The sequence below is a fragment of the Mizuhopecten yessoensis genome, unplaced genomic scaffold, assembly GCF_002113885.1.
Source record: "Mizuhopecten yessoensis strain PY_sf001 unplaced genomic scaffold, ASM211388v2 scaffold6893, whole genome shotgun sequence".
NCBI classification, from domain to species: Eukaryota; Metazoa; Mollusca; class Bivalvia; order Pectinida; family Pectinidae; genus Mizuhopecten; species Mizuhopecten yessoensis.
In genome coordinates this window covers 882,284-910,138 of record NW_018406777.1, presented here as the reverse complement: position 1 = coordinate 910,138, position 27,855 = coordinate 882,284, and the positions used below count along the sequence as shown (strand labels likewise).

The 27,855-nt window shown below is 35.9% G+C and overlaps 1 protein-coding gene across 1 annotated transcript; it reads right to left on the bottom strand.

The window, feature by feature from the left end:
- Positions 1-27,849, bottom strand: LOC110452816 (mediator of RNA polymerase II transcription subunit 13-like). The gene is made up of 30 exons (XM_021501507.1): positions 27,631-27,849; positions 26,991-27,258; positions 26,439-26,547; positions 25,900-25,983; positions 25,477-25,622; positions 23,904-24,074; positions 22,656-22,968; positions 22,234-22,320; positions 21,324-22,061; positions 20,686-20,935; positions 18,698-18,770; positions 18,096-18,223; positions 17,311-17,404; positions 16,621-16,775; positions 15,854-16,029; positions 14,807-15,513; positions 10,980-11,276; positions 10,244-10,341; positions 9,609-9,858; positions 9,244-9,303; positions 8,382-8,573; positions 7,838-8,073; positions 7,227-7,409; positions 6,513-6,733; positions 5,598-5,740; positions 4,971-5,239; positions 4,313-4,549; positions 3,743-3,910; positions 3,325-3,431; positions 1-2,931 (listed from the first exon to the last, which is right to left on the bottom strand). The coding sequence occupies exons 1-30, from the start codon at positions 27,697-27,699 to the stop codon at positions 2,799-2,801; spliced, it is 6,162 nt and encodes a 2,053-aa protein (XP_021357182.1). The 5' UTR covers positions 27,700-27,849; the 3' UTR covers positions 1-2,798.
- Positions 27,850-27,855: the final 6 nt, after the last annotated feature.

Below are 27,855 nucleotides of genomic sequence, written 5' to 3'. Positions count from 1 at the left end.
GTCTTATACACATTATACAAGTAGGTAAGGTATAGTAGGTAAGTACATCAATGTGGATCATGGTTTTGTTTGATACCGTTTAATTCTAATGGAATGTTCAATAATTTATATTTACTAAATATCCTAAACAACAGATAACAAACCATTGACTTTCACCAATGACCATACAGTAATAGCATGTCAACATTAATTCATGCAAATGGTATTGCTATGAATCGAGACAGCAATTTCAAATTATCGTCAAAAACACATATTTTAAATCATTAAATCAATCTAAACTTTTCCTGTACCTGATGTTGTTTTAGCATGAACCCCAGGAATGATTAAAACATACTGTTTCATTGACGTGATATGGCGCTTTGGGGGACAGATAGCTGGTTTTATTGATGCCATATGGTGTCAGCGGTACTAAGAGTTAATGAAGAAATTGTGTCACATTTAAATCATGAAACCTTACTAAGCACTTTTTAATCACTAAATACATTCATATGTAAAAACTCTAAAACAAGAGAACATATCAACAGTTACTAACAAGTGTCCATTGTAGAATAATTTCATCCAGTCATTGATACAAAATAGTAAATAAATATTTCACAGTTGTCAGGTTGAATAGCACTGGCATACAAAACACTTCAATTCTCCCAATACAAACTGCCAGAGTATTGTGCCAGGGTGACTGTAATGATACGAGATTGCACAAAATATTATTATGGTTTGCTACTTTTTGAGCATTTAGATCTTGAAAAAATTTGAGACGGTCCAAATCAATATCCTTACAAAAAGTGTATTGATAACTTGTTCATCACAAAATGAATGTGGTAACATACGCATTAGATGCGAATACAAATATTTTTTTCAGCTGATTTATTGTAACAATGCATCGCAAATGATACATATCCCTTTGTGTGCACAAAAGACTGTTAGAAAGCTTAAATCTAGCATATTTTCAACTGTTCTGTGTTCATTACCAAGATATTAGCAACTTCATTTTCTGATAATGTCATAATATCTGTATTTTTTTTTACTGCACATGTGAATATTGAAATTCTTTAGAAGATTTTTAGTAAGGAGCTAAAATAGTGATATTGACCAGATTACCCTGAAACAATTGTCAATCTTGTTTGAAGTCAAATATATAAATGTATCTTAACACTTGAATAACAAGGTTTGCCTGCTATCAATTTCACCCATGACCTTCACCTTTGACCTATTCTATCTGAACAGGATTCGCCATTGGCCAATCATTGTATCAAGTCTGAGCAAGAATGGATGAACCGTCTACATTATCATGTCTACCAATAGTTACAACTTTCCCCCATTAAATCATGCCTTGACTATCTACTGTTTATCCTCTTGTACCAAGTCTTATGGAGATTACATAAATGGCCCTTGCACTATTGTGTTGATAAGGTTGAACGAATGAACAAACTAATGAATGGACTGATGTGTTTCTATATTCCTCGGCAATTCCATTGCAAAGGAATAAAGAAAATACATTAAGCAGGTAAAAAAAAACCTCTCTGGTCTTGTATCATGAAATGCTGCAGAGTAGACACTACACTCCAAACAGTATTTTTACATGGAAAGAAAATGTTTCCCAAAATACTTCTTTTTCCGGTTATTCTGAGTTTGTATTTTTAACTTGAAATTTACTTTAGTGACACTAGCACTTAAATAACATGGCATATTAAAGACAATTATCTCATCTATCTATCACAAACCTGAAATCCACTTTGCTCGGTAATGAAAATAAATAGAGGGGGCATATTGTTGGGGTTATTTCATTATGACGTGTGAATAACAAAATGTCACATTGCTAGGTCAAAGAGAACAAGCAAGCTCTAACAAATAAATTAACCTATTTTGCCAGTTTCTTGTCCACAATATTAACAAATAGTCAATAAATTTAACTAATAATTTCCTCCCTGAGGTTTTCTATTCATTTTAGAATATTTTGCCAACATGCTTTGACGGTTGATTTGTTTAGTGGGATACATCACGCTGACTTGTGTTATGACACAAAACATCTGACATTGACACATATATCACTTTACACATTTCTCTCAAACACAATGCTTTTACATGTACAGTGTATATCAATATGAAACGAGATCAACAGACTGTCTGATCCTGTACAGAGATTCGTATACTGCCGTTAGATCTTATCCAATATTTGCCTCCCTTCATTTTGCACTTGTCAACATGACAAATACTTTCAAACAATAGCACAGCTATGTATAGCTTTAAATAACTGTCCTGTATTACAGTTCCTCATCACATAGACATATCTTTGTAGTAGCACCACAACCTAAGTCCAGGACACCTGCCTTGGGGCTCCACTGGTGTCCTCAATGCCGACTTTGTGGGCATTCCTTGTGTCTGTGTCTGTCCTTTTATCCCCATTTGTAGTCTATGAATGATTCCAATCTGTAGCACCACTCGCACCTTTAGAGAACACAGGTCTACTTGTCCTATATTCCACCAGTTCCATCTCAGAAAAATGCATATAGCACCATTTCTGCAGCTCCTGCATTTCTTTCCCGAATATACACACAGTTTTCAAAGTATCACATACATTTTCAGACAGAGGGCATTCCTATTAGCTGATCAGTCTGTAACACGACATTTTTGAGACAGAGGCATTCTTTTCAATACTTTCTTTGTAGCCAATACACACCCTTGAAACGGCATCAAAGCCCTTTACTCTCTCCCGTAGCACCACACGTAGCTCGTTTCCTGTGCTCACTGTCTATTTACCCTGCCAAGTCTGGTGTGTCTATCCCGGTAGTTTTCTGCTATCACACAAATGCGTTTAATGCATGGTACATCTGTAGCAACACAACAAAGTGTATGGGCAGACAGGACTGACGATCGTTCTCCACCACATCATAGGTTAACCATGATAAGGAGTTAAAGTTCTCCAACACATACCTACAAACAGAGCAATAGGAATGCATTAAAAACTATTAAAACAATCACAGCATCATCTGTTCTTTATCACTTCCTAACGAAATCCTGGAAGCAAGGATAAAGCCTTATGAATTTATTGTACCAGCATATTCCAAAATTGGGCTGGAAATTGAAACTGATGCGATAGAAGAATTAAAGTACATATGATATCTCTAGATTTCTTTGTTTTTGTTTCCAACAATCTGAAAACAAGAAGACATTCGTATGAGTTAAACTTTCACTTTCCACAATTTCTGATGATTGCAAGTACTAGAACCCATCTTACCAATCAAACAGTAATTCCGAAGAGAAAAGTGAAATTAACACTGGGTCAATATCTGACCAGTGAAAATCTTGATGGCCCCACACACTTACCTTAGCACATCACAAGTAAGGCCAGAGTCTAATGGATGGGAGTTCCTATTCTGTGTAGACTGCATGAAATCATCATGTTTTTGCGAGTTATGTACATGGAGCGCAGCCTGTAAAAGAAGTTGAGATTGGCTGTCATATTAGGAATATTGGCAGAACCAAAGTCATTGAAAAATCTTTATTGTGATGATACATATGGCTTATGGCTTACTTACAAAGACGATCATTTTTAACATTTAGTCATTCTTAACTTGAGAAAAACATTACACAAATGACTAAATGATATGGTGGTCAATAGCATAAAGTTCAAATTTGTACTTAAACAAACCATATGGAACTTCTTGGAATATTCTTAGACATGTCATGATACACAAGGTGTAGGACAGGGGAGCTAACTGTAACACAAAGCTCAGTAACATACCTTGAAGCAAGAGAGGGTGTGGTTTTCATTCTCTGGGGCAGATGACCAGAACCAGCGTGGGAGTGGTCCATGACGTGCAGTGGACAGGTAGTATCCCATAGCCAGTGGCTGCTGTAGAAGGTTTGTGGGCTCATCCTGGGGGTCTGACCCAGACATACTCTGTCCAATCTGTCAACAGTAAAATTATTTCTGTAAAATATCCATGCAATGCAGCTTTCAGTTGGAACTTTCCACATGCAAATTTGGGTTGTTTTGTATCTTTTTTTCTTCTTCTTTTAAGAATTGTACATCATTAATCAAATGTTCCACTGTACCCAAAAATATATATTCCCCCCCCCAAAAAAACCCCCACACATTCATATCTAGAACACCACTCAGTAAAGACATGTTTAGTTATTTTTCTTACTAAAGATACCCAGATAATATTGTCGTTGGTGTTATAGCATCGAATCACTTAAAAAATAACCAGAAGTTGTATTCATCAGTGTATGCTCAATCTTTGCAAGTTCTTGCATTCCAAGCCATTTAATACAACAAAACTATGTAAGGTCGAGTTTAGTCAGCACGTACAGATGAGTGGTCGTGGCCGATGGAGGGATGGTGACCGGTATCCATGCCAGTTGGAGATCCACCAGGTATGTTGGGGAGGGGGTCACTTTTCAATGACTCAAAGAGGTTGAGAAAAGACAAGTCTGCATCAGTGTCGTCATTAAAGTCAGTTTCTAAACACTCCAGGATGTTATCCTCCATTAGGTTGTGGTTGACTATGTCCATACCACCGGCGGGCTCACTTGCACTGGAATTGGCCTAGAAAACATAAACACAACTGGTATCAAAAGTTGCCTTACAAGTCACTGTGCACACCTTCATTTCTATATCGTAAACTATTGTTTCATATATTTACTTTTTTCATCAATAACTGGAAAATTTTGAGTAATGTTGTCAATGAAGAAATCATTTCAGGAATTATTGTTTCCTAAAATTTGGGACCACAGCTTCAGAAAACTTCTTTTAGTTCAAAATAATAGTCCTATAATTAAGTCAAAGAGTTATTTGAGAGTAAGAGCTTTAGTTACATAAACATACTTTGTGTTGGCTGATGCTTTTTGTTATCTACACAAAAGAAAACTTCAAACTCCAAATAATTTTGGAGTTCTTAAGCAAAAGTAATGATTTTTTTAATCGAAAACTATTTGAGAAAAATCTCGGTTCTGAAGAAAATCTGTACCTGAGCTTTGGCTGAGGTTGGGAAGACAAGTATGTGAGTAACAGATGTGTCCCGCGGTGTCTGTAGAGGACATTTGGAAGACATCTTCTCCTCCAGCTTGACAGCGTCTGCCATGATATGGAAGGAGGGTTGAGCTTCAAGGGAGACGAGACAGGCGCTGAGAACACCAGGAACATCTGCACCACTGAGGAGGGAACACTGCACACAAGACTCCCTCACCTGTTTGCTAACCCTCATGATGTTTTTCTTGCTCAGCAGGCCGGACCAACCTAAAAAAACAGACCAGGTAGTATTAAGGAGCAGGTCAAGCGAATTGTAAACATATGGCTGACAAATATAATTTCAGCAGGGAACTGCATTTTTTTTAAATTTGTCTATTGTGATCTTTTATTAACTAATGTTGAATGTTAATTTTATATCTAACTGAATTCTTTTTCCTGAGCATGATTAATTTCCTTAAGCATTATTAGTTTGGTAATTATGCAATCCTTTGTATTGTCCTTTTTCTTTGAATATAATATAGGCACCTAATGTCTTTCAGTTAAACAAAAACGTTTCTCATCTGATCATATATAAGGTATTCTGGCCGACATGCCTTTAATACGAAATATCAATCAATACCCTCACCTTTCATCTCTCCGTGCCCAATTCGCCCAAATCGACTTATAACCAGGCGACAAGGGCTAGCTATAGCCGATACAACCCCTAGTATGAAGTCCCAGTATTTCTTCAGACCTATCTTCCTCGCAGATGCTTTTCTACGCCGATTTCTATAAAAAATAAATTACAGTCACATTGTTTCCTATGTCACAATAAATGTTGTTGCATGTTACACCAAAAAATAAAAATAAAAATATGTGAGGCATTATTAAACTTCATAGCAAATTTTAGCAGGCAAAAGAGGAATTATTTTATGAAGACGTATTCATTGTTGTTAAGAATCAATGACTTTCTCGACTAACCTTTTTGCTAATTTTCTTATTTGGAGTCACAGAATATACTGCTAGATTTATACAATCTACAATTGATTTATATAGCCTGTCCTTAAATTACCCTGGCTGTTGTTGCGAGGATATTAAACTTCCTAAAAAAGAATTCTGTAGATGTAGAAAATCAATTAAAACAAGCCATTTAGATCGATATGTCTCCTCTGTGCCTCACTTTGACAATCTCGCCTGTGCCTCACTTTGACAATCTCGTCTGTGCCTCACTTTGACAATTAATGCACATATCGGTGAAATAAATTCAATGAAGACAACATTTAAAATGAAACTAACTTAAACACAAAAACTTAATGTTGATGGAGATGCTGACAAAGTCAATGGACCATGAAAGGAAGGCCGCATTTAGCATTTGATGCATGGGTTGAGATGTACTACCTAAGATGCATCTATGGTCCAAGTTTGGTTGGTCTAGCACTTATTTTTTCAGTGAAACTGATTTAAACGTAAAAACTTAAAGGTGATGCCCTCGGCCGAAAAGCATACCTAGGTCTCGCTTCCCCTCCTTTGTGGTGGCGAGACAAAAATGATTAAGACATACCTATTTGGTATTTCAATGTTGATTGTACAGGTCTCCATGAGTTCACCACATTCATCAGTACAGACACCCAGCAGCCAGCGCTGGTCCTCTGACAGACAATACACACAGAACAGGACATTACTCTTCTCAATCTTCTCCCCACAAGACTCAGCTAGTATGGCTTGCTTGTCTTTTGTTGGAGCCAGGATAAATGGAGGGCTGTACAGACGGCTCTTCTCAACCTGCAAATTATTTCAAAAATTCCTATATTCATACTGTTTTCCGTAAATGGAAGACCTAGTACCATTTTGATACAGGACGACTTGTTGTTTTATGATTTTTTTAAATCTTATTCAGTTTAAATACTATATTATCATTTGTAAAATTTGAAACACAATTTTTGTTGCCTTTTAGGGTAAACCTTTTTTTAAACAACTTTTAAATTGGACTTTTTCTCTATTATAAGAATATGAACTACTGAACATAAAATTTGGTCCTTTGTTTCTTGTACTTTTAATATTGTGTCGGCATATCTGTTCACTTTCAATGTGCCAGTAAACAGTGAATATCAATTGGTAAAGGGAGAGAATCCTTATTGCCGTACTGGTTTTAACCAACCTACTTTGTCAATACATAGTATCTTCATTGGAAAACTTTTTATTCACGATATTAAACTGTCACATAAGCCTTTATGCTGATAACAGATTGCACAATGTTTGCAGACTACACACATACCTCCTTTTTCTTGAGAAGGCGCTCGGCAACAGAAGCAGGACCAAACCCGGTGAGGGACCTGCCCATGACCGTGTGTACCAAGTTCCAGCTACACATATTGAACACGGAGAATGACATGGACTTCAACAGCTGTGTGTTACTGCCCTTTTCAGTGTTCTCTAGGATTGTCTTCAAGGGAACCATCTGCAAAGGGAGTCAAAACTCATTCACACGTCCATCACAATGCAGCAATCTTTTTTTGTTGAAGCATTATCAATACTTTCATCATATTTGCTGAATAGGATTTTTTTTAATCTTTTTTGAGCATTTGGATTAAACTTCAAATGGCCATTAAGAATTTGCTGAGCAATTAAAATAAACACGTCTCATTAGCAAATATGAAAACAGACAACTGGGGCTAAGATACAATGATTTCTCCCAAGGTTAGCACAAGTTTCAATGTAAAGTACATTTGGATTTTTTTAATTTTTTTTTTTACAGAATCTTACAGCATACCTTCCGAATGTTTATGACCTTTGGTACCTTGGTATGGCTCAAAATGGTGCAGCAAAGGCTGGCAAGAATATGAATAAAACGGGAGGTTGAGAGAATATTTGTTATGATAGGAGTACCTGTAGATTGATGTTCTGCTGTAGCTGAGGAGGTAGTGTTTTGACAAGGGCCTGGTAACACTTAAGGAGCCCTGTGTGTACAAGCCTGTCCAGACTACTGTCCCACTCATGGCCATAGGTGAAGGGATTGACAATGTAGATGACCAGTGCTGGGCAGTTAGTGTTCTCGTCTTCATCGTCTTGTCTATCAAAACTCATATCCTTTTGTGGTTCCCCATTCTCAAGGGTGGAATTTTCTGAATAAGCAAAGTTGAAATGTACAAACAATTACAAATGAATTAATACAGATTTTACTAATGCAAACATGTTATGTCAGAGTGACCTACAATAAAAGGAAACGTTTCAGCAATAACAGTTTTTTTTCTTTTTAGATAGAAACATTCGACATTTATCCAACATTTTATTTCCTTTTCCCACTTTAGATGTTCAAATGAATGCAGATACGCGTACTATCAAACAATTATAAACATCAGAAGATAACAATTTTTGTATCAGTAGTCAACTTGTTGCTCCCCCATCAAATTTTTTGATCAAAATAACAAACCTTTGTCCTCTGTGGAATTGGCTTGTGATGTGGGTACATTGAATGTAGAATGATCTGGCTGTGGGGTGGGAACAGATGGGGTGGGAGTAGCGGTGGGTGCTGCTGATGGGTCTGGCGCTTTGTAGCCTGGTCGGTGTGTCGTCGTGGGTTCAAATAACGACTTCATGTCCATATTTTGTGATAGATATGGTGCTAAAAGTAATAAATGTCATCATTCGACTTTGATATAAGTTCAGTTTTAAGTACATACATTTATTAAACGACATTGGACACGTCAAAAAAAAAAATGTTTTGACATCGTGGAAAAATAGTAGTAAAATTTTGAACATATTAATTTCAGCTAATACGAACAATGTGAAGTAAACTACATTTCTAGTTTTTCACTAATATCATCTGTAATATAGTTAAATTATTTCAGCTAAATGAACAATAACAGTAGTGTCTCATTTTTTAAACAATCTCTTAGGCTGGCATAATATCCTGGGATTGGATTCTGATAAAATTTTACAATGCTTTATGTTACTGTGATAAAAGACTTTCATTTAAAATAACCAACCGTACTCAAGTAACATTTTAAAGATTTTGTTGTTTGGCTTATTTGTGAAAAATATCAACATCACAGTGGGGATATGTGCTGATCTTGCATAGGATTCATGTTATATTAAGAAATTTAATGTGGAGTCATTTCAAACATTATTATGTGGAAAAATATCCTATCTTACTTGATATGGACTACAATACCCTCAAGATGATTTTTTTGTCTACATCACACAGGGATAACACATTCTATTACTCTAGTAATGAGATTTAGCCGACACCGAGTAATACTCATGAAAATAATGTAAAATTCATGTTTACTTACATAAACGATGTAAGCAAACTTTTGCGTAGAGTCTCAATTTTTCAGCTACAGGTGAATCTCCTGTAAAAAGAAAAGTTGAAAATTAAGCTCAAGCTCAAGACATTTCAATATATATGGCAACAACGGCAGTACAGTGATCATATACTGGATGTTAAAAGTCCCCCCCCCCCAATAACATTATTGTCAGTGAAACTGTTTATATGATCATCTAACTTCAAAGCCATCAGCAATTTGGGAAACATCGATTTGTCTTTAATTAATAAGCAGCCCATGCAGCAAGTTATACATGTAGTAAATATTGAGTAACATATATATTAAGTAACTTTTACCTTAACTGCAAATTAGAAGCCTTGACTTATTCTTACCTATCTGTTGGAACCATTCATCTACCGATTCGTTGACTACAGTTTCTGCTGCCTTCCTGCCAACCCTCATGATGCCGTCGCGGAGAACCTTCGAAGCTGGGCAGTGTCTTCCCATCTTTGACATACCATACACTGTGCTAAGCTCTTTGAAGAACAGCTTCACAGAATTGACAATATAGTCATTTTCAGGGGACAAGACCACATATGCTATATCACGAGGTTTACCATATGGCTCCAGGAACTGCTTATCCTGTAACACAACATAGGATGTCAATTTCAATATTGCCACATTGAGATTCAAATTATTAAAAGCCTAACCTGAACATTTTGAAGAAGATTATATTTTCTTTTTGATTGTATTTTTTTAAAATTTCATTTCCTGCAATTTATCTACTGCTTATCTGAAAGCATAATTTGTTATATGGTCTGGACTGTATCTGTTGTATCAAAGACCAAACCTCAAAATCAAAGGAATTTCACTTAAGATAATACTTAATACTTAATACTAATACCCTCCTCCCCCAAAAAGAAATAATTTTATTTTAGTCAAGCATGATAAGTTGGAAATGTGTAATGTGTATATACTACACAATTCACCTTATATATATATATGATCTGACTTCACTGCTACTTACCCAAAAGTGCAAAGCATGTGGTGAGACAGAGAGCCAGTCTTTGTCGTAACCAACAAGGAATGACGGGATTGGCTGAGGAGCTGAATTCTCATCTGCACCTATAATACAAACAATAAATAACAAACCATTATGTCATGTTGGTAAGGCACTATATATAAAAATCTTTCTACAGTGAACTGTAAGCATAACTAGAACCCTGACAGGTCAGTAAGGGCCCCGTCTTGTGGCAATATATCCCCCATAATCATCAAGAAGCAATCTGCCAATATAGCTTAGCTTAAGCTTGATGTTTGACATTTGGACTTCAAAAAGAATCACAAGGAAACAAAATATATCCATATCTCCGATCCGGGGCCCTAATAATATCCATCCAACTATATCGATATATATCTACTCCACAAATATCGTGAAAGTAATAACGATACTTGTATACTCATATAAAGTTATCTGATATCTCTTCTCTTTTAAAATACAGTATATGTGTTGTGGAAAGGTGCGCAGTTACAAGATACAAAAAGTTTTATCTCTTGATTTCGTATATGAAAATTTCTGTGGTCAACCCAGGTATTCAGTATGTAATATTACTGCTTTGCAAGTATTTTTCACATGTCTTTTCAAAGGTCATGGCAGACAAGTTTGAAATGAATTGATCATACACGCTTGATTTTATAGGCCAATAAAAAATATACAAAGGATTTAATAACAGTAACTTTTAGCAGTCCTGAGTGAACCATACCTCTGCCAGCCAGCTGGTGAAACTCTTTCCACGTTAGGGGACCAGAGAGTTTATATGTATGTTCCCACAACCTTGTCACACGACTGTTCTGTATGGCATCTTGCAGCATGGGTTGGAGGGTCTTTAAGAGACGCACACTGTCCTGTGAATTCTGTGGAATCCTACCAGCACCTTGCAGAAACTGCCACTTGTGAAGGCAGCTCTTCCTCATATGTGGGTCATCCAACTTACAAGGAGGACAGTGTTCCATGGCCTGACGTCCCTGGTCCAGCGCCTGATATGACACCTCATTTCCATCTATACAACACAAAAGTCAAATCTTATGAAATTAAATATAGATTAAGAAATAAAATTGTACCAGTATCAAATTCAATTTTACTTGATAATGGAACTTATTTCTTCCATATCTGCTCCTTCAAATTCCACCTCCAGTGTCTATTTACATTTGTTTGGTTTGTTTAATCAAATTAATGTTTAAAGCTTGAACCATCTAGTAGGCTATTTAATATCCCTTCCTTAAATTTGAACCTATTTCTGTACTGAAAATGTGCCCAAAAATAAAACGTATTTTCGTAATGTTTGGAGCACGTATCATTTCAGTGCAACGACTCATCCCAAGAGGAAGCTAGCTAGTCTGACATTCATGAACTTTACATCATGTCATGCTTTTCTGCACTTGGGCTTAATTCACTGCCATCACTATCAGATTCCTCCCACAAACTATAGTGAGGGATGCAACAAATTGGACAAGCAATATATTTTACTCCATTTCCATCTACCGGTTTATCTGCCAGCAACATCATCAAATCAGTCCATAGCTGTCTTTTTGTATTCAAGTCAGAGCAATATTAGCATATTGGCCCGATTTACATGCATTCAAGAGCTGGGTTTAATGGCATTGATTTTATGATTAGCACATGCAAAGTGATCCCCCACTACACCAGTTAGGTGGCGTCATGGAGGAGTAACTGATCATCATCAGCCAGCTGTATGGTGTGGACTTGACTAGGAGAAACAAACATGCATATAATATGCATCCAGAATTTTTAACTTGGATAAAAATAATACTAATGAAAATATGTATACATTTATTTATCACAATTATCTCAATCATGGGTATTAATCACTATAAGTATTTAAGTTTGTTAAAATAAATCAATTCTCAAATGATTAAAAAAAAAAATCTTCCAAAATTTGCTGTCTGCTCAGGAAGCTATCTAGGTTAGCCTCAAGTGATTTTTTTTTTTTAAATTTTTGTGAAATACAAATCAATGGTAATTTCATTCATAAGTAATTAAATACATGTGAATTATCCTTTATGTCACCATATATAGTTGACATCATAGCATTAATTACTACTCATGTTCCAACAATGCCATAAATCTTGATTTACATAATTAACTGTAGTGTCATTCATTATCATGATTCATGTTATATATTCTGTCACACCAAATAAACTCAAACATGTATCAATACAATTTATCTTTAGATCAATGTAACTATTCTTTTTCGTGACATAAAGAATTCAGCCAGAGTCAACACAGGTATTGATTTGGTATATAATTATATTATCAATTGTACAGCCAACATTTTTCGTGTCAATTATTTTGGGACGAGATTTATCTGCAATAAATTGGCCAGCCTTGTAATAAATATTGGGATGATCCAGATCTTCATAAATTGACTTCAATTACCATATAACTAATATATTAACAGTCACTGAACTGTTTACACATATATATACATGTATATTTATATACAGGACTTCATTTCTGATTCATTTGATTATATCATCACCATTAACATGCATTTAATTTAATTTTAAAAATAAGCAGACATAACAGTTTGCTACATTTTTTTTTAACAAACTTTGACAAGGCATAGAAACCAATATTAACCCCTTTGTTTGCATCAGTTAGCTAAATAGATGTACAATTGTATACCTTAAACCTTTTAAGCATTCTTGTATTTGACAAGTATGTGAAGTTTTATTGCAATCTTCTCAAAAAAAAAAATGTGCTAGTTCAAAATGAAATAGATTTCCAACAGAATACAAAGAGTGACCTTGACCTCAAGGCACATTGAAGCAGCACGGACTGGCTCAAGGTTTTCTCATGCAAGACCGATGTTAGAATCTTTCAGAAATTGCAATTGTGCAATTATAAAGATTTTCTTTAAATAGTAACAGTGACGTCATTGACCTTGACTCTCGGAAATATGGTCTTGTACTTATAAGACATACTCAAGCTCATTATACTAGTACATATATATATTATATATCTGAAGTTTGACAAAAATTCTGAAGAAAATAAAGTCACTACTAGAGTCATGAGGATGATATTCAATAGTAATAATGACCGCCTGTCAAATGGAAATTGGTTCAAGTTATACTTGAACAATAAGTTTCATCAAAGTCTCTTTTGAAATGATGTTGCTGGAATAATTCAGTGATGTCAACGTTTCCAGTTTTACTGAAAGCAGTGACAGTGTGAGCACATACAGGGTCAATAATATCATAACATTTATTTGTTCTTAATTGTATACAATTGTATTGGCAGCTGACAATATATCAAACTGACCACTACATCCAATGTCTTAAAGAGGATGAACACACATTGTCAAACACATGAGTTACACAGTATGGTGTATGCGACAGATTTAGAGTTCTGGTTTAGCTTGCCATGGCATTTGCCTACTTTGATGGACAACTTCATGTTAAACATATAATATATATGTGCAGAGTACTTAACAAACACATGTGCCATTTCAAAACATGCAACACAATAAAAAGAAACCCTGGAATGAAATAGCTTTTAAATCTGTAATGCGATGTGTTAGGATTTGTGTAAATTCTTTGCAGTTTTAGTATACTTCTGGTCATAATATAACTTTTGCTGGATATGGCAAAGAACACAGTTTTTCTGCAGCTTCATGATCAGTTAGGAGTCAAATAGCATGTTTTTGTCAATTTTTTATTGTTCAACATCCAGTATCATTAACAAAAGGGCAAATATTGAATCTGACAGCTGAATTTAATAGACACATTTTCAAGATATTTTGATGAAATCTTATGGGAACACATGGGCTAAGCAATACATTTCCAGCACACACACATAAGGAGATATTAGCCAGGTGGCATAGGACTAGTAGTTAGCGCCTGATAAGGCAGTTCCTGCGAATTCCTCAATATTATTTTGATTAATATATATGCTCATCATATTGACTGTATAAAATTGTATATCTATGTACTGTAAAGCGCTTTAGAGTGGCTTATGCTAGCTAGATAGGGCGCTATAGCAAATGTTGTATATTTATTTTTTATTCAAGCAGTCTTCAGCAACGATCAAATATTTGCCATTAGTGAAAAAAGTCCATCAACGTTGTAAATTTTGAAAATGTTTCAGATATCTTGAGGAGATTTCAGGTATCCCTGCTTCACATGTACATGTTATTTGTGTCTTTACGCTGTAAGTGAGTCATCACAAGGTCAAAGGTTAAAACAACAGGCCCAGAGGGAAATGTTAGCAAAATTTAAGTTGAAATAACCAGATGTTGCTGGTAGTGTACATGCATTACATGGTTAGTCAGGGGTTATATTTATATGCAATTGGACAAAGTCCTGTTATTCCTACGGGAAAAGGAGGATTTTGAAGAATTTGCTCTGTTTCCCCTATTGGGCCCTGCACCCTGACCCACCGTTTAAACAAAATGTAGTCCCCTTCACTCAAAATATATATATCTATTCACTGTTTATAGGGATATTTGATAGTGCAAACCAATCCCTAATATTTCAGGATACATGCCCATCATTTCCAAATAGTACTTACCCTGTAGCTGCAGCATATCGAAGATTGACCCTGTGTAATGAGAAGAGTTAGAGAGCCAGAGTTTGAACATGTGCTCTGTGGCGGCGAATGAGGAGTAGGGCATTGTGAACTGTCCCAAGAGTAACTCCATTTCCTGTTGACTAAAATCATCAGACTTTTGACTGTCTTTTTGTTGGTACTCCAATGATAACAAACTTGGTTTCCGCTGGTCATATCGGTCGTCACGTATGCCTGTAATCTCTACCTCGTCCTCATAGAATAGACCAGCATTGTGTCCAACCCGACGATTCACAACAGCACTGAACCCACAAGAGCACTGTTCTGGGGGCTCAGGGGGAGCACCACTAGGGTCGGGCATGTACAGTCCCACATCCACACCCTTAATGCTCATCTGACACACACAAATATTGCAGCTATCAAAGTTATAATCACGGAATAAGTTGAGCCTCGAGTCGGACAATGTTATGTTAACAATGAGACTGTGTACCTCTGGCATCTGATTGTTCGTGCCTGAATTGTCTATTGAGTTGAGTGTCTTGTTAAGATATGAGGAGGCATTAGATGCTGGAGACTGAAGCTCATATGACATAGGAGTGCGCTGCTGGCCAACGCTGTTCTGGAACGGGGCTGGTGACGCCGCCACAGCACTCGAGGGCATACGTGATGACAGACTGGGGATGTTCTCTATGGACGGCACATTAATATAACTGCAAAACATTCAAATGCAAAAATGAGTCAACAGATTCACCGTGTTTCTGAATATCATATATCTAGAAGAAATGTCAGTGAGCTGAACAAGTTTTGAACACTTCTTTCATAATTATAAAATTTCCAGTATTACAAATGTGTTCAGCTGAGAATATTGATATAAATTTAAATTTAATACAACCATCGTTAATTACAACAAGTATTATTTTTATACATGCCAGTAAATTTATTTTCAAAATTTAATTTTATTTGAAGTTATAAGAGAAGCTGAAATGTCAAGATAAGTTTTCTGGTATGAATACACAACTCCCACATCCAACCGGTTTAAGTCTCATTTACCTTGTTGGGTTGGGTTTTTCCATGATAGGCATCTGAAACTGCCATGATGCTTTGTAGTCGGGTGGTTGTTGGATAGGAGACAACTGACCATTAGCACTAGGAAGCTCCACTGGCGAGTATTTACTGGACATGTCAAACCGGGCCGCAGTAGGCTGTTTGTACACATAAGACCAATCCTACAAAAGTGCATGGAAAACAGCATATATTAGCTTTTTAACTCAATATAGGAGGCTTTTTTTAGATGATCAACTTTTGCTATGGCCATTGTTCAATAACGGGTGAGCCGTTCACAAGCTGTCACCAATTATTTGTGCTATATGTATTTTGAAAATCACAGCTTAAACAAAGTTACTATGTAGAGATTACAAAAGTAACTGACATCCTTATTATGGAAAAGCCCTAATCATTAACCAATCAGATGAGAGCATCCTCATTAAATATACATGCATAATGCCAAACACCCAACTAAGTATGGTACAGTGTAGATTACATGGTAGAATGTATTTTCAGCAAGTTGATTAAAAGCTTAAAATTCCTTTTAAAATATCATTCTGTTTGCCAATCAGATTTCAGTACCCAAAATTAAAATTCAGCAAGGTACCCTGGTAATAAGTATTTCCACCAATATTCATAGAAATCTTTTCATTTCTGGAGAATGCTCCAGTTATAATTCCAACACAATATTAGGGATGGACACTGGAATGTGGACACTGCTCTGTAGTAGTGGGAATACAAATTTACAAAGTAAGATATATTACAATTATTACCTTGGAAAAGTCTTCCACTGGGTTACTGATGCATTGGAAGATCTCAGATTTGATTACTGGCTTTATTTCAACACAGGACACTTCCATGGCTGTGTCGTGACATGATTCAGGGTTAGACGGTGGTGTGGGATACATCCTCATCAACTCTGAAGCAGCTGCAACATTCAAACAGGCTTTTACAAATGATCACAGCAATATCTAGCACATTTGTCTTTATTTTTGGATGTTACATATATGAAATGATTAAATAGGATAATACTACAAGGTAATAAACTTTACACATTGTTATAAGATTGAAACATATTTTTCAGTAATATTCAGAGGCGTAGGTAATGAAACTATAACTTTGTCAAGTTTAGCAAACAAGGCCATTAGACTTCCATAGTCTATTATACGTAGTGTCTATTAATTATCAGGTTCTAAATTTCAACAGATATTTATTTAAAAAGGAACCCAAAGAGCAGTATTTTAACTACTGTGTCATGCTTCAAGAAAAATGTGATTTTTTACCTGTTAACATTTTTTCCTTTAGAAAATCTTATATGACAAATTTTTTTTGGGATAGCTACATGGGTATGAAAAAGTATCAAAATTGCGGCCATCTACAGATGTCAGCTGGTCTCTAAGTTAAATTTGCCAATTGAAGTGTTTAATGCAACTTTTTCAACTGTCACAGGACATCAAACTTACCTATTGAACCATCACTTATCACAACACTAGCATGGGATGGTGGGAATTTCTTTTCCTCAATAGCCTTTTCTGTAACTACGATTGGACTAGTAAACTGAAAATAAAGCAGCATAAATGATACTGATCTAATCTAGATAGACTAAATACTAATTCTGCCCTAAATATCTTGCACTATGAAATGTCTTTCAGAATATAGTTCGAGTTTTACTAAGGCATAGTGTCAAAGCCCCAAATTTTGTTATATGTGGTATAAGGTAATCAATTTATGGAAAATCAGTACCTTTTTTGATAATCCATTTCCTAGGGATACATATTTCAGTCAAAGTTCAGAAACACTATTTTCTGTTGTTAAATTACTCGAATATATTGGACAACAAAATGATTGGCTGTTCTATGCAACAAAACCCTGAGTTATCTAACGATTCTAATATTAAATGGGAATAAATCCTGAGTTTTGTGTGTGTGTGTGTGTGTGTGTGTGTAAAAGTCTGAAAAACTGATCTCCAAAGAAATCTATTTTCCCCCTTTTATTTCTCTAAAAAATATTTTTCTTTTGCTAGTGAAATCAATTCTCATCATCATTACTCCCATAATAACCCCACTTATAGAATATTAATTGACCAAAACTATCAAAATTTTCAAACAGCAGTGATGTTATTAAGCATCATTTAATGTCTTAGTCTATTATATAAATTGTTGAACCAGTCACCAGTTCCCCACAAACACCCACTCACAGCATCATAGTTATCTGCTATGTCACTAATCCCCTATAAACTCATACTTACAGGATCATCGTTATCAGAGTCATCAAATATGTGATCCAGATCACTCTGAGTTGGCCGGAGATCATATTCGTGTATCAGGCTAGGTGTTGGAACAGGATTGGGGGTCTCAGGTGGGGAGCCAACAGACTCTGCAACACGAAAGTGTGAATTTGTGGAACCCTGATCCATGTTATAGTATACGGTAGTTGGGATACCTTTCTTACAATAATGTGTTGAGCTTATATTCTCTTAAATTATTACCCTTGTTAAATAATGAATCAAATTGTTAGTTTCAATGCTGGTTTCTCATAATCTGTAAATTTCACACTGCCCTTGACATAATTAGCATGAACCAAATGACATTGTACAATTTATATCATTGCCATGACTTTCTTTTTCTCTCTCCAGATGATCTCCTAACACAGTAGGAGTGGAGTAGAAGCCCCAGACCAAGATAAATGTTCCGCCAATGATAACATACATAAGATGGGGCTTAATACAAAACTTTCTAATTTTACAACACCAAAAGTACTATTTCATCTAAATAGCAATAAATGGAAAAAACATTTTTTCTTGTGTGGCAACAGAATAAAGACTAGGGGCAAAAATATGTTAAATCTTACCTCCTCCATGAGATGCCCTTTCTGGAAACATAAAAGAATCACTGTTGTGTCTGCTAGGGTCCTTGTCATCCTCCTACAAACACAACCAGGTCAATCAAGTGTTTATCAATTATCAATTACATTACAACAAACTAATCAATAGCTTCTAGGAAATTCAGTGCAAATTATCTAACATTTCAAACCAAGTTATTAGTTAAGCATTATTATGATACATTTCTTATTTTACCATTTTTTTTATCAATATTATGTGGGAAGTGCAATTGCACTTTGATCCTCTATCACACCCCAATAGGTTGGACAAGCTATACCAAAACCATGATGTTCTGATGAGTCTAAGGTTATTAAAGACTTCGGAGGATTTTCACTGTGTCTTGATTGGTAAAACAGTGAGAAAGGTCAAATTTGTTTTTACAAAAATATTAGCTTTAATATGGACTCCATAGTTAACTGGGCCTCCAACAGTTATTGGATTTTTGTTCTTGTTTTGTTTTCAGGAATACTCATAAAATGCACTTCCAACAGTGAACTGGAAATTTGTGTAATTCCCCTGCATTATCTACTGAACAACACGGTCAAAAAGTTTGATCAGTAATCTTAAGTTATATAACAAACAAACAAAAGATAGTAAAACACACTTGTTGGTTTTTTCAGCCACATCAGAGGACCAGTTACCATGACTTGATAAATGCAGTGATTGGGAAATTATTCTGACACATGACCAGAAAAATTAAGCACTCTGAAATAGTTAATGTCTTTCATGGAAAGGGACATGTTTAGGTACATCACGTACAAGTATTTTCCTTTCAAATGAAGGCAAGCAAAAATTAAAAGTGTTCATTTCTTTATCCCCATTTTGTCTATGGACTGTCCTTGTTTTAATGAGTTTGCTTGTTTGAGTTACTTCCCATTTATGTGTACATAAAAAGGTAAATATTAGCCAACTTATATATATGTATATATTTATCTGTATGTTTTGCCATTCTGAGGTTACAAATTTATATAAATAACTGAAGTGATCTGACCCCTAGCTGTGACAATGATTGGTGATATTGATTATTGATATGTGTGGGTTTGGTTTAATTTTGTATAACGTCCCACTAACAGCTAAGGTCAAACATGTGTGGTATGGCACACCAACTGTCAAAACACACATATAGTACATGTATGAAGTTTCATCAGATAATGTTCAGCAGACTATTGACCTCTTGCTGTGACCTTATATCAATCAGGGTTACTGACATGAATTTTCAGGGGTGTTCATATATTGCACTAGCTATGGCCAGAGGCCATATATTCAATGTCAGGGCTCGTGAAAATTCACTATATTTTTATTATGAGAATAAAGTTGGGCTAGTAGTGAGAATTTTACAAAATCTGCATCCAGGCTAGTACACCTGGCAGAAAGTTCACATCCCTGTAGTTGTGCAGTCTTGGGTTTTTTGTCAAGCACTTGACATTGTCTGAACAGTGGACAATTTGGTCCAGACAACATGACAGTTACGTATACAGTAACAATAATAATGGAAACGCTTGAGAAATTTCACAAGAGTGCAACATATAGTTAGTTCACACAATGAATAATGAAGTCTCCCTTATAACACAAACATGCCACTAGAATTCTATATTTACATTACAAATCGATATATATTAAACTTGTTAACAAATCAATTACTGATGTTAACATTTTAGTATCATAGTCCTTACAAACCATCCTTTCTAACAGTTAGGGTTAATTCCATAATATGTGGAGGATAAGGGAGGCGCTTTATTTAGATAAATATGTAATTAGCAGTGGCAAGGTTAAATGCAGATCTGCCAAACATTCTTTACATTAAATAAGTGTAAATATTTGATTAGTGGTAGGGCCTCTGAAAAAAGTCCACCAATTCCTCGCATTAATTCTGCAACAGACATAACATTCAAGAACACCTTTCATTATTTATACGCATTAAGTGCCGGTGACGGAACTAACGTTTTAAAAAACCTACCAATTTAAATGATCCACGATCATCACGACTGCTTCTAAAGCTTCTTCTCGAGATTGGTGATGGGTTGATGGAGGCTTCATCCGAGAACTCATATATGTCTGGGGCTGAGGGCTGGGGTGTTGAGGGCTTGTGGTTTTTCTGGGCTGGGCTAGGCATACTATTCTGTCGGGGATCGTGCGGAACTTGTGACCCATTCAGACCGGCCAGAAACAGACTCTCAACTTTGGCCTTCTTTACAGGAAAGTTATTCCTGAAACATAATATTCAAAATATAGAGTGAACATGGAACTTCAAATTCAAAATCAAAACCCAATAGTGTTCTTGAGCCTATAGTATAATACGCTATATACTGTAGTGTATACCAGAAATTTCCACCCAGTCAAAACTTTCGCCCTTCGCCAGAATAATCCATATTCGACAAGTGTTAATTTCTCCCTTCGCATTTAATTACTATGCATATTATATATTATTTACTGATGTTCGATGCAATGATAATTTGGCCTTTATTACGGACAAAAAAGGTAAACGAAAAAGGTGAAAATTAAACTGTCAGGAAATTTCCTGCTTAACAGTATAGAAATTGTATTACTTTGATGTTTTATTATCGATATTTTAGAAATAGAATATTTTTCACTCACCAAACATTGACTTGTTCAAAGCTGTATAAAGCATTTGTGACTAGTTCATCTTGCTCGCAATCCTTTGAAGGTAATATTGGCCTTTTCAGATTCAAAGAATCAATCTGTCGTTGCCCGAAAGAAATCCAGCTGTTCACATTAGAATTTTTAACAACGTCTCCTTGGCTTGTAGGCCATGAGTTAGGTGAGAATACACTGTCTGTCAGAGTCTTGTGGGAGACTGAGGAGGCATTTTCTGCTGGTTTGGCAGTATTGTCCACTCCTCCATTGATAACAGTCTCTGCAGCAGGCTTCCCAACTGCTGGACCCACTTCCTTTTCAGCCGATTCTTCAGCTGGAGGGTGGGGGCTAAGTTTGGGCATGGTGGGGTCCACACTGGGGTTGACTACAGTCTGGCTATGAGGCTCATCCAGTGGGGAAGGGGCTGCAGGTGAAGGAGACTCCACCCCTACTCCTTCATTTAGCTGGGGCAACCCATTGGCACTTGCCGTGGAGTTGAAATTGGCATTAGGAGGAGGAGGAGGCGGCTGAACTTGAGGCATCATCCCCATCATGTCAAACTGAAGCAAATCGTCAGTCAGTGGAGCTCTTCTGTGAAAGGAGGCTAGACTTCGATTTACTCGGGATTGCTGCCGCTCCAGCTTCTCCGGATTCTCACCCTTCTGGTGTTTGACACCTGTAGCATTAGGGCCTTTTCCATGACTTGCCAGAGTCTGCTTTGTTTTGTTTGCTCGGTGTCTGTAATGAAGAAATCAATAAAAATGTTTCATATTTTTAAATGATGCATGATAACTACCAATCAGTTACAAAACGTTCTGTACACTTCACTCAACAAATGCAAAAGCACAGATCTTTAAAATCTAGAAACAGCCAAACAAAGTCAGCTTTAAGTATTAAGGATGAAATTTACCTCAGACAGTTGCAGTTTGATTTAGCTGTGGGATCATTGAATTCCCATACTCCTGCAGCATTGCTATCGTTGTAGGTCTCCGCTGATCTGAAGAAAAAAAATTGGTGTTAAAATATTAGGACCAAGATACTTTCAGTTTTCAGTTAGTTTTTAAAGAAAAAAACTGATGAACAATTGATCTATAGATGCTGCACCATACCATATGCTTACAGGCACTGTGCCAGATAATTGAAATACAATAACTTGATCATCTGAAAAAAATGTTTGGCAAATATATATAATACGGTCTGAAAATTCTACAAACACAAATAATGGAAGTAGACAAATTATATTTCAATATTAAGTGAGGCTTTTGAATTATATAACTTAAATTAATCACAAAATTGAACTATTTTCTTAATCAAACCAGGTCTTTTATGTACCTTTTGACAATGCCCGAGGTGACACAGTTATCCTGACCGACTCTGTTGCGTATCTGGATACTGAATGCATTTGCAGTATTAGCCACTATGTCTGTGTTGAGTTCGCTTGGGTTTCCAGAGTAGTGAAGTGAAGGTAGTATTTTGATGCCAGTTTCACCCCCCACCAGATTTTCTGGCGAGGTTGGAGGTGTCATTTGGCCACCTGATTGACCACGAGAAGTGGAGGAAACAGAGTGGGGCTGCACACGAGCTGGAGATTCTTCAGAGTCACATAAGAACACATAACATGATGGGTACTTCATTCGAACTCCAGCTGGAAACAAAAGGATAGTAACATTCAGGATTGTGTTTCTTTATATTAGAAAAGAACAAGAATCGAAAGCTTGTCAGTTTGAAGTTTTTATACATTGTTTTTATTATTACAATTTGGAAAATATATGTCAAACTAGAAAATGACTGTACGGTAACAAAGCCCCTATTTCCATGCAAATTAGTGCCAGACGACTGTCTGTTCAGTAATTTTTGTTAAGTAGCATTAATGGTAGTCTTGATCTGGCACACTATTCTTTTTCATACTGGCCCTTTGTATGTTTGATCAAAATTAAAAAATGAAGTAACTTGAAGTATGATAATAATTTGGTTGACAAATTCTTTTATTAATAACTGACCTTAACCTTGCAGTAATTTTTTAACGTGACTTTGGGGATGTTCCCCTCGAATAGTTTCTACTGTACTTCCCCCAAAGCTTGCTTTTTGTGAGTGATCCCCCCCCCCCCCAATAAATACTCATGTGTATAAAGTTTCATTATGACGCTGCTAGATTGTTGTTACTGAATTGGTTGACAAATTTCTTAAAATAGTAATGGTGACCTTAATCTTAACCTTGAAATCCTGAAATATGACCCAAATAAAAAGTGTCTCGTATTTTATTCCTGTTCAAAATTTGATCAAGCTTTTTTCAGTTCAATTGGTTTTGTGCAAATTTAACAAAACATCCTTTTAAGAAAATACAACTTTTTGAGACTCGAAACAATTCATAATTTAGAATCATTATAGTTCAAAAGATTGAGTTCAGACAAATAATAAGATAGAGACTAAACAAGCACCAGTTTTTATATATATATATATATATATATCACAAGCAGGTATATATGATATTATATCATAAACGGGACATTAGAAGATTACCTTTCAATGGTAAGTTGTAATCTACAATATATTGCTTACAGGTAACATCAGACTACTCACCAACAACCACTTCCACCAGAGGAGGTGGGCGACACACGTCATCTTTCAGATCATCAGCGTTGAGGGGATAAAATCGACCCCATTCCTCCAGAATTTTGTGGGCCGATTGGTCAGTCTCTCTGTACGAGTTTCCAGTCAGGGTGCCATTCAATCCATACGGTGCTAGAATAACTGTAAAGAAGATACAGGTTATTAACATCCATATAATGAACAAATAATTACAATTTTAAAGAAAAAGTACTATTGATAAAGGGCAATTAACTGGGATAATATAAATACTCTATCTTTCAACAAAACAATATTATACAGTGCTCCAGAAAGCTTGCGTGAATGCGTATTCACACACGATAATTCACAAATTACGCAAAAGAAAAAATTGAACTTGCTTAATTCACGCAAGCAAAATCCGGAACATTGCGTCAGTCTCCGGGACAAATTTAGCAAATTATAATTCGCTTACAAGTGAGTCACTGAGACGCTTGCATAGTACTCCTGTTACAAACGCTTATATGAGCGAGAATTGAATCATGGCGCTTTTAAAACAATCGCTATTTGTCACTTGGTCTCATCTCTTTCACTGCGTAGTAAATTGTCCTTGNCACGACGAACATTTCAAGTTCGACAAGGTTTGGCCATCCGTTTGACCAACAGTCTGGACCGTGACGTCAGCCACGGGTAATGGTTTTTCCATCCACACCCTATTATGATATTTTCCGACCCCATTTTAAATAGATATGTGTCATTTTATTTCCATTTCACTGTGATTGTGTTCACAGTGAAATGGAAATAAAATACCACATGTCTAGACAACACAAAAATATGAATTTGAGTCATTCTTAACCCTATATTAAAAGTTTAACACATACAAATGATTCAACGTCTTTCAACATTTTCAGGTAACGTTGCTTTTAAAGCACTTCATCTTTCAAAATTTAAGTTTTCACCCCTCCACTTTGGAGAGGAAGGGGTAAAAAACCCCACATGTTCAAAAGTTATCTGGAGCACTGATTATAGATGCCAACAGATTATGATAACAAAATAAACCCTTATCTATTTTAGTGCAATGTTATAATGGGCTTGAAAATATCAAACCAAACTTGTGAATTATCTTTGATGAAAGACACTACAATAGCTAGATATAATAGGCTTACAAGTGTTTAGTAAATGAGTCAGATTTCAAGATATCCACTTGCGTAAGACTAACAATAGCAAGCAAGTTTGTGAAAAGCAACCACATTGTCTTTTTAAATACATCACATTGTTTTCTCTATTTTTAATGCATCACATTTTTATATTTAACAAAACATACTTAGAAGTATGATACTATTAAATATTGTTCACAGAGAAACTGAGAAAGGTTGCATAAGACGCTTTGCCATGTTATCAATTCCCCCCCACCCCCACCTCAAGCAACTTTTTCATTATCAACATAGGATTTATTTTTTAAATGTGTACCATTCTATCATTGTCAGCGGAAGTCACATGGTCAGACATGGGTAATAATAACAACAAGCTTAGCAGTCTCAAGCTAACTTGTTACTACCCTGTCATATAGTATGTTAAAAGTATTTACCTTGGAAATTGGCCTGATTTTCTTGGGCTAATGTCAAATGCTGTGGAGTTAGATTCCATACCGGTGGGTGTTGTTTAACATCAATACTGCCACAAACAGAGCTTTCTCCATGAAGAAAAAAGTTGAAACTAAAGGACAGATGAGTTCTGAAAATCAAAAGAAAACATGTCATATTAGAAAATAGCAAGTAAGAGAGGGGTTTTATTTTAAATGCAAATCACCACTCGAACTAATTTTGAGATTCTGATAATAAGAAATAATATAAATTCTCCTGTCTGAAACCTGTCCACGTGATGCTTAACATTTCCCCCCTTTAAAATACACAAATTATATTGGTCAAAGATGATCACTTGCAAAAACATACAATGCACAACTGCCAAAACCCCCAGCAGTATGTGCAGGTACCAATATTATCTGTCTTACCCTCTTTCTGTGTGGGTTTGAGTTGAGTCGAAGGGTTGCACAAACCATCTCCCTAGTCTGGCAAAACCTTTACTTAAGAGACATCTGCAAATAAAAGCATAGAATTCTCAGGTTAGACGTTTTTAAGTTAAATTTTAGTCCATTGCCCATGGGGAGAGCCCCCTCCTCTTTTTATCAAAAAGCTTGCAAAATTTATGCTAAATATTGTTGAACCTCAACTGAGTGAGAGCATCTTAACCTATCTTACAAAGTGTACAGGTAAAATTACACGTAATAAGCATGATTTTCTTCCCTAAAAATTGTTTGTTTTGTAAAATCAGTGTTACATTTACTTCAAAAAGATTTATTCCTGGGCATTTGGCATACCTATGAAATAGTTTCAATTACGAATGGGGCCGATCCGGTTATCGGCCCCCAAAAGTCTCCAGAATATGCCCTGCATGGCCAAACAGCATCTTCGCTAGCCAAGATGGGCGAATCAGAAACTGATCCTAACTTGGAGTACCTTCGGTCAATGTTAAAAGTGCACACATACTCACTTTTCGATGAGGTTGTGAAGAGCTTTGAAGAGTAAGGTACGGCACTCATAAGACAAGGAATTGTCCTTATCTTTATCTTTGTCTTTATCCCACGATCCATGTTCAGTCTCTGTTGTAAAAATAATGTACAAAAGATTAACATTTAGGTGAATATGACGAACCATTTCCTTCCTTTAAATAAATAAAAGGTTATAAGTGGTAACAATATACATTTTTTTTTTAAATAGCCCTAAATGGGGAGACATTATTTTTTTACCATTTTTCCCCATTTTTTTTTATTAAAGACGCTTGAATTCTATTTTATGTATGGCAATAAAAAATGTGTTGTGCAAGTTGTTAATAGAAAACTGATTTCACTGGTTATTTGTACATGTATGTATCTTATTTTCATATTATAATTCATTGTAATATTATATTAAAGACAGAATTGAGCTAAAATTAAAATCGGTTTTAATACAGTTGCTACATAAATTAATTCAACATATTACTTACAATATAAGATACTTCAACGAATTTTTTTAAAACGACTTTAATATTGGAAACGATACTTACCATCCAAATAGGGAGACAAGAGGTTACCAAGGACAGACGGTTCATCGCCGTACCAAAATATCCACAACTCCTTATGGTGGGACAGCTGATCTATAACCCTCTGTGGTTGGTCTGAATACCTCTGAACCCTTCTCCAAACACACAGAATATCGGCCTGAATGCATCTGGAATACGACTCGAGAACGGGGTCCTCCAAATGATCAACGGTGTTTGGGCCATAATCAGCTTTCGCTGTCAGTTTCCTCCATTTTATCCCACAAATATCCGTCTGTAAACAATGTGGAACACATTTACAAAACCCGTTACATAACTTCTGATTTATTAGAAAACATTAACCGGAAGTGTCTTTTATGAATGACAGCAATGGGATTGTCGTCACATTACACTGTGATTACTGTTACATACAAAAAGTCAATACCGATCGTGAACAATCAACTATTTTCACTAAGCAGGTGTTATGTCGTCAATTTAAACAGTGCCGTTTCAAAATGGTGAACAATAAAACAGACAGTGTATTACTTAATGAGGTGATCTATAAGATCGTATATCAATCATTATCAATTCTTGCTTCATCGCATCGGAAAACAATCGATGTAAAGCCGAAGATGATAAGTTCATCTGTATTTAAATGTGATCTTACCAATGCAAATATGTTGGCGTAACAATCCTCCAGAGAACAGCCGTTGCCTGATGGATTTGGGTGATTCATTGTCACTCCATGTTCTTGAAATAAAATTGAACATAAAACCTCAACCCTTAAACCTCAATTCGGCCATATATTGAGAAAAAATTCCGAATTCACAAGTACTTCGCATAAATGGCGACAGCCGTAATGGCGACTTGCTGGGAACAACAAGGCGGCAAG

Coding starts and splice junctions, on each gene's coding strand:
- LOC110452816 (XM_021501507.1), bottom strand. CDS start 27,699: ATGAATCACCCAAATCCATCAGGCAACGGCTGTTCTCTGGAGGATTGT. Junction 27,259..27,630: donor ACGCCAACATATTTGCATTG/GTAAGATCACAT, acceptor CATTGTTTACAG/ACGGATATTTGTGGGATAAA. Junction 18,771..20,685: donor ATCGTGGATCATTTAAATTG/GTAGGTTTTTTA, acceptor TTGTGTTTGTAG/GAGGATGACAAGGACCCTAG.